This window comes from Octopus bimaculoides, chromosome 2, assembly GCF_001194135.2.
Source record: "Octopus bimaculoides isolate UCB-OBI-ISO-001 chromosome 2, ASM119413v2, whole genome shotgun sequence".
Lineage (NCBI taxonomy): Eukaryota > Metazoa > Mollusca > Cephalopoda > Octopoda > Octopodidae > Octopus > Octopus bimaculoides.
This window is the reverse complement of record NC_068982.1, coordinates 87,308,121-87,316,573: the sequence shown is the minus strand read 5'-3', so window position 1 is coordinate 87,316,573 and position 8,453 is coordinate 87,308,121. Positions and strand designations below refer to the sequence as shown.

At 36.4% G+C, this 8,453-nt stretch overlaps 1 protein-coding gene across 2 annotated transcripts in view; it reads left to right on the top strand.

Moving 5' to 3' along the window:
• Window positions 1-8,453, top strand: part of LOC106875748 (uncharacterized) — a 67,400-nt gene that overhangs the window by 43,990 nt on the left and 14,957 nt on the right. For both annotated transcript variants that reach the window (XM_014924003.2, XM_052978418.1), the window contains exons 2-3: window positions 1,815-1,890; window positions 7,639-7,720. In XM_014924003.2, the coding sequence (XP_014779489.2) occupies window positions 1,815-1,890; window positions 7,639-7,720 (158 nt within the window). The remainder of the gene's footprint in view (window positions 1-1,814; window positions 1,891-7,638; window positions 7,721-8,453) is intronic.

The following is an 8,453-nucleotide window of genomic DNA, read 5'->3' as shown; positions in this document are numbered from 1 at the left end:
TGGATGCTCTGAAAGTGTAGCTGCTAGATTAAGAATAGCTTGGGCAAAGTTCAGAGAGCTCCTACCTCTGCTGGTGACAAAGGGCCTCTCACTCAGAGTAAAAGGTAGGCTGAATGATGCATTGCATGAACAGCCATGCTACATGGCAGTGAAACGGGCCACAACTGCTGAGGACATGCGTAAGCTTGCAAGGAATGAAGCCAGTATGCTCTGCTGGAAGTGTAATGTCAATGTGCATACATGACAGAGTGTAAGCGCCCTGAGAAAAAAGTTGGACTTAAGAAGCATCAGATGTGGTGTGCAAGAGAGACGATTGCACTGGTATGGTCATGTGGTACGAATGGGTGAGGACAGCTGTGTGGAAAAGTGTCACACCCTAGCAGTTGAGGGAACCTGTGGAAGAGGTAGACCCAGGAAGACCTGGGATGAGGTGGTGAAGCACGACCTTCAAACATTGGGCCTCACTGAGGCAATGACTAGTGACCGAGACCTTTGGAGATATGCTGTGCTTGAGAAGACCTGACTAGCCAAGTGAGACCATAACCCATGGCCTATGCCAATGGTGTATGACCAGCCCACTTATGAGTACTCTTCATTCATTGGACAATAAACTTTGCTTGTGACGACCTGTTCAGGCAAGTGAAATCAAAATCACTGACATGGCCGATGACAGTACTGCCTGATTGGCACTTGTGCTAGTGGAACGTTAAAAGCACTATTCAAGCATGATTGAAACCAATGTCGCCTTACTGGCACATGTGCTAGTGGTAAGTGAAACACAACATTCGAACGTGATCGTTGCCAGTACCACTGGACTGGCTCCCATGCAGGTGACATGTAAAAAACTCCTTGAGCGTGGTCGTTGCCAGTACCACCTGACTGCTGGCCATCATACCAGTGGCACGTAAAAGCACCCACTACACTCTCAGAGGGGTTAGTGTTAGGAAGGGCATCCAGCTGTAGGAACTTTGCCAGATCAGTCAAACCATCCAACCAACGCCAGCATTAAATGACGACGATGATGATGATATATATGTGACCCAACTTAATTCAAATAATAGACATTCAGTTTTCCAAATGTGTTATCTCTATTTCAGATTGTGCTATAATTTTGGGATGTCTATACATGGTCACTTGACCTTCTAGAAATAACAGTTAAACCTCTTTTGGATTACACTCTAGCAACTTTCAGAAGGTTACAATGGATAATATAGTACTAGATACACTATGCCTAGAGTAAAGATGGGATAGTAAGAGCTAAAGTGCTTTTGATTATAGCTCTGCATAATCTAGACAACAATAGGAAAGCTAAATTTAAAGTAGGGTTTAAAATGTATATTCAATACTGCCATGTAGACTAATTCTGCATTGACATTTTCATCTGGATTGCTCATTTATTTATTTTTTCTTCATCTTTTCTCCTCTCTTTCTCCTACTGTATTTTGAAGGACATTTTCCAAAATATCACAACAGTGAACTCATTCTCTGAGTGTCAAACTAAATATTCGATCATATTTGTGCCTGTTCATCAGTGGATAAGCACAAAGTGAAATATGGAAAGCTGCATATTGTAAAATAATGTAAATATTTGAAAAACTATTCAGATACAATAGAATTATATGAAAACAAAACTAACATTTTTGTATTACTAATCATTTATCTTATTTCTTCATGCATTTTGTTTTTATTTTATTTATTGGTTTTTCAGTTCTGTATTTGTGTAGTTGTGCTATTTGATAGAACTATGTCCAAAATCACTTTGACCGTCTTTTAAGGTTTACATTAAAAAAATATCTTTTGTATCATTATTTCAGGAGAATTCTAATCATGCAAAGAATGGTGCACATATAAAAGCCTTAAAGAAAGCATCAGAATTGCAGAAAAAGATTGGTATGTAGCCAGTTATATCATGAATAATTATAACATTTTCCTTTTGATTGTTCAGTGATGAAATTTGATTAGTTCATTTATTTGCTATGTATATTTGAATGGTCCATTTGGAAATAGAAATATGTCAATCATTATTACTAATTTAATTTCTACTTTCCAACGGAGGTCCAAATCTTGTATATCTTTCCTTCTAGCTTTTACTTGTTTAGTCATTAGACTGTAGCTGTGCTGGGGCTCCACTTTGAAGAATTTTTAGCTGAATGAATCAAACCCAGTAGTTTGTTAAACCTGATACTGATTCTATGAATATCTTTTTCTGAACTGCTAATTTACAGGAATGTAAACAAACTGGTGTGGCTGTGTGGTAAGAAGCTTGCTTCCCAACCACATGGTTCCAGGTTCAATCCCACTGTGTGGCACCGTGGGCAAATGTTTTCTATAGCCTAGGGCCAACAAAAGTCTTGTGAGTGGATTTGATAGATGGAAACTCTGGCATGGGTGTGTGTTATTAAGAAATTTGATTCATAACTTTATGGTTGCAGGTTCAATTTCACTCACAGGCTTGAACATTGGGCAAGTGTCTTGAAATTTGCTAGATGAAACTTGTGGTAGTCCAGTGTGTGTGTGTGTGTATAAATATGTATGTATGCATATCTGTACACACACCTCTCACCATCTCATTTGCACATCACAAGGCATTTATATAGGGGATTGTATCTCTGTCACTTATACTAAGTAGGTTGTCATACCCCCAACCCTACATTGTCACCTCTCAGTTGCCAGTCACTTTGCAGAGTGTATTGTTTGCATTTTGCCATGGCATCAGTACTTGTGAGCTTGAATTTTACATGACAAGACTATTATGTTTTTTCTGTTCATTCAAAGCAATGTGTCCCAAGAGGTGAAAAGAAAAGAGCAATGACAGAAGACAAACTAGGTTGTAAGTAGTGAGTGAGAGTATGGTGGGTAAAAATGATTCAGGTGACCACATAGTAGAGGAGAAAATAATGGAAGAGACAATAACAGTAGGGAGTAATGGGAGAGAAGTAGTGATGTACATGTTTGTTGGTGAGGGAGAGAGAGAGGGAGTGATGAATAGTTATTGAGATGGAAAATTGTGTTAATAGTGAGTAACATGAGGGAGAGGTCGCAGTACTGAAGGGTGATGGAAGGCTGTTTTTGATACCAACATATCTGATGAAATCCTTCATAATAAATGTATTATGAAGGGGAGAAAGAGAGAGAGAGATGTAGCAATATGGATGATGTAAAATTGAATATAGACAAATCAATGCTACCCTTCATTACATGGGTGGCATTGTACAGAGAATAGAAGAGAGGGGGAATGATAAAAAGAAGTGGGACTGAGGGAAGCAAATGGAGACTTAACAGGAATTTAATGGGTGAGATATTCAAATATATATTATCCATCCCAGCCTCCGCTGTTTTATAATATATTTCACCATACTTGCATGGATAGATGTGTCTCATCTGGTACCATATGTCACTACTCACCATTTCCCTTTGTCATTTCCTCCACGATGTTCAGCTTCTTTATATCAGTTTTTACCACTCAGTCTTGTGTCTCTCACAGGCTCCATCCACATTGAACACTCAACACTTCTTTATACAGTTGATAGCTGCCATAAATATCATCAATGCAGTCTTCCCTTGCACACTACATCAGATTCTTCTTATATCTAGATTTTCCCTCAGTTCATTAGTGCTTGATCATTCATAAACTATAATATTCCTTTCTATTATAAGCACATGACCTGAAATTTCGGGGAGGGAGCTAGGTGATTACATCGACCTCAATGCTCAGCTGGCACTTATTTTATCAACCCTGAAAAGATGAAGGGCAAGGTTGATATTGGCAGAATTTGAACTCAGAACATGAAGACGGATGAAATGTCACAAAGCATTTTGCCTGGCATGCTGATGATTCTATCACCTCGCCACCTTTTCATATACACTAATATTGGTTTCTGGCATGCTAATAATTCTGCCCCCTCATAACTATGAAACTATTTCTTTCAAATTTTGGCACAAGGTCAGCAGGTTCAAGGGAAAGAGTAAGCTAATTACTTCAACCCCAGTGTTTAACTGGTACTTATTTTATTGACCCTGAAAGGATAAAAGTCAACCTCAATGGAGTTTAAACATGAAGATGGACGAAATGCCACAAAGCAATTTGCCCAGTGTGCTAACAATTCTGCCAGCTTCCTGCCTTTTCTTATACACTAATATTACAAATCAAACAGAACATGATCATTTCTCTCTAGCTTTTGCAAATCCTTTGCATTTAAGGCCCACATTTCACTTCTATGCAGCATCATACAATCAACCTTTCTCTCTGAAAGAAAAACTGTTTCTCTTAACAACCAAATCCTTCTCTCTGATCAAGGCCAAATCTCGTCTCACATGGTGTCACATCTACTACCCTGGCATTAAAGACAGCTAGATTAACTTCTCTCCTAACTAAAATGCTTAGTCAGTCTTTCAAATTAAACACTTCTCACTACTGATTACTGCCCAGCACATTTTTGAAGTAAAGGAACATATCAGTAATATATATATATATATATATATATATCTTCCTCTTCTCTCTTTTCTTCCCTACTTCTCTTGTGGCTGTCAATAAGAATTATAAAATACCAATCAATAGAACTGATCTCTGACTTCAGAAAACTAAAAACTGTTATACATTAATGAAGCTTTCAACAAATCAGCTAAGTATGACATTGCAAACTTCTTGTCTAAAATTTGTACGAAATCTCAACACTAATCACCTGAATTCAGAAACTCTTAATTCAGTATCATCATCATCGCTGTCACTGTTTTAGCAGCACTTTTCCATACTAGTATGGACAGATTGAAACTCAAACATTGTTTCCATATGTCTTGGGTCACTATGTCCTTGAATGTGTAGCTGAACATTGTCAGATCTGAACTAATCATTTCCTCCCAATTCTTTCTTTTTCTATAATATGTATTAGAGAGACAGGCATGACTGTGTGGGTTAAATTTGCTTCACAATCCTGTAGTTCCAAGCTTGATCCCACTGTGTGGTATTTTGGACATATGTCCTCTACAATTGTCATGAGTTGACAAAAGCCTTGCATTACATATCCTTGCCATAGTTTCCATCCACTGCATATCCTTGCCATAGTTTCCATCCACTGCATATCCTTGTCATATCTTTTGTCTGTCTCTGTCTTCTTAAACTCTATACTAAGCCCTTCATGTAATTCTTTACTTCCTTCCTCTAATTTTTTTTCTTTTTCCACAATCCTCTGAAATTTTAAAATCTTAATGTTAACACCATTGTTCTTATTCATCCAAACAAGTGCAGCTCCACTGGGTATTGAAGGTGTAGAGCCTTTTCTTTTGACACAACAATTGCATTCTCAGGTCCACTTTGCCTTTCTTTCTTTCTGAAGGCAGTAAGTACTGAGCTCTGTGGAATGGATCACACCCAGAACAGGGGTTCTTAATCTAAACAGTAGTACCCCCTTGGGAGTGTTTTGTGTTGTCAAGGGACACTGTGATATGCAAAGGACATTTAGAGGGATCTTTTTTTTTTCTTATAGAAATAAAATATTTGAAGTTGGGTCAATACTTAAAACACATTTTTAAAAACATCTTTATCAGGATCATGCATGTTGTGTTACCCATGAGCAGAAAACCTGATTGATGATTTGCTAAGGTCCAACATAATTTCATTATATAAGTCCTCACTTTCTTTAAAAATTTCCATAAAAATTTAACATTGGAAGTACTAATCTGTACAAATATCTAAGAAATGATACATGTTGGGTGAGACTGAGAAAATATGGGTTGTAAACCACATTGCAAAATTAGTTTCTGTTTAAAACAATTTTTTATTATTTGTAAAACTGAAGGTGATGGTCTGGCAGAATCATTAGCACATCAGCACTCCTGGCTTTTTATATTTTTAGTTCAAATTTTGCCAAGGCCAACTTTGTTTTTCATTCTTTCAGAGTTAAATAAATAAGTACTAGTTGAGCTCTGGGGTTGATGTAATCAACTATTTGGCCCCACAATTATATTTGCAAAATATGCCATGGGGAGATTTGTAGAATGCCATTCAGTAAAAGAGGATGCTGAGCTATACAAGATTAAGAACCACTACCATGTAGGCAAATGATTAAAAGTAGAAATATTTGAAGAGAAAGTGTATTGGCTGTGCATCATGAGCTTAATGTGGGATGAGCTGTTGTAATGAAAACCAGCGTTTGGGAGTAAGATGGTTAGTATTGGAATGACTTTTTCAAACCATAACAGGAATTGAAGCAAGCATTGTAAGCTATTGACCTATTTCTCACTTTTACATTAACTGTAAGGGAAAAAAAATGATTGTTGACCTGGTTAACTCCAACCCTTTCAGTATATTATAATAGATAGCATTTATTTTTTAAAATTAATTTCAGAAATGGATGTGTTCAATATAAGTAATTAAAATTAAATTCTTTTCCATCATCAGTTTCTAAGATAAAAAAAAGAAATAGTAAATTGTCAGTGCCAAGTTCTATCACCCAAGAGACTTGCTTAATTGTAATTGAATTGACAATTAGCTAATAACAATAGCAGTCTTATAAACATAGTTGACGATGTAATTAAACATTAGTTCTGTGTGATTGTCACTATAATAATGTGTGTTTATTGATTAATGCCAGTATTTCAGGTACTTCATGTTAATTTTTTTCTGGTTGGTTTCTGAAAGAAAAAAAAAAAGAAAGAAAGAAAATTGCAAAATATATATGTATTTTTGCAATACTTCCCAAGAACAAATGTACGTAGAGTAATTTTCTTATTAGGAATTTTATGTAAGAGCAATAAGCTTATTTCCATGTGGAGATCTGTAACTACATAGATATATTTGTGGTATGCATAAGAACTGAAACACTGTGTGCTGGAAAATATAATGTGTAGTTGATTATTGTTTTTCGAAATAAATGTAAACTTGACAGTTGCACTGTGCTTATATATGGTGCAGGAAATGTGAAAATAGACAGCAATGGTATAACTGTGTATGTGTCTGTTGTTTGAATCATTGTCATCATCATCACCACTTAATGTCTGTTTTATATCTTGGTATGAGTTAGACATTTTGACTAGAGCTGGTAAGCCAGAGGACTGTACCAAACTCCATTATCTGCTTTGGCATGATTTTATGGCTGGATGCCCTTCCTAATGCCAAAGTATACTGGGATGCCTTATATGTGACACCAGCACTGGTGAGGTCACCAAGTAACTTGCAAGACAAGACCCCTTCAACTAAGGGGGAAGGGGAAGTAGTATTGAGGGAAGTGGCTTTGTGCCGGACAAGGGGAAGGTGTCATGATGTAGGAGAGATAAAGGGCTGCTCCAGTTGAGAAAAAGGAGAGAGAGGGAAGATTGTGGCGAAGGTGTGTCGGGGCATATCCTAAAGTTACAGGGAGGCCAATATGAGTGAAGTGTTACAGAGGGTTTGGTAGGGTGAGAGTAGGTAAGTTTAGGAGAGTGAAAAAGGAAAGAAGATGGGGGTGGGGAAGAGAGAAACGTTTGTGATATTTTTCAATTTCTTTTTAATGATTGCCAAAAGGAATTGTAACCTTTTAGATTATCTTTATTTTGCATCTCGCCTACTTCAAAAATTCTTCCCAATTTCTCATTCATTTTTCTTTGTTTTTTCTTTGTAAATCACTTTTACCTTTCCATTCTTTGTTCTCCATTGTTTTGTAGAAAGGCAAAGAGATGCATCACGAAAAACACAAAATTTGGCAATTGACCAACAACCCAAAAGATCTTTCTTAGCCCGAAATAGGTAAGATAGTTTTATTTAGCAATTTACTCATATTTTAACAATTTGGTTTACATAAAATAAAAATCAATATAAATCTATCAAAATTTGTTAGTATTGACTAAAATTCTGCATGAAACTATTATTTCACTATTGACCACACAGAAAGTTGCAATATGAACCTAAATTTTCTTTATCTAGTATTATAATACAGACTGCTGAACATGTTAAGGTATTTATTTCTTGTAGCTTCATTGAGATTTTTTTTTTTTTAGCACTATATCAGAGAAACAGTTTCAAATGTGACTGTCTTTTTTAATTATGTTAAACACGTTTAGTGAAAATGCTATAAAGGGATTAAATGACAAACATTATTTTATACAATAGGATAAATAAATAAGTCTTTCATTTCCTTTCAGGAGATTAAATAACTTATTAGAGGTGATTTCCCAACCAGAAAACAACAATAGAGATTTCAAACAATGCAACAATACACTGTTCTGATTAGTTCCTAGGGTATTAAAAAAGATCAAGATATCTGTGAGCAATGTAAATAGGGTTAGCCATAGAAAACTGAATAAGATAAATGAGGCTGATAGACGTGTTGAATTTGCCTAACTATTTCACCTGCTATCATCATCATCGTTTAACGTCCGCTTTCCATGCTAGCATGGGTTGGACGATTTGACTGAGGACTGGTGAAACCGGATGGCAACACCAGGCTCCAATCTAAATTTGGCAGAGTTTCTACAGCTGG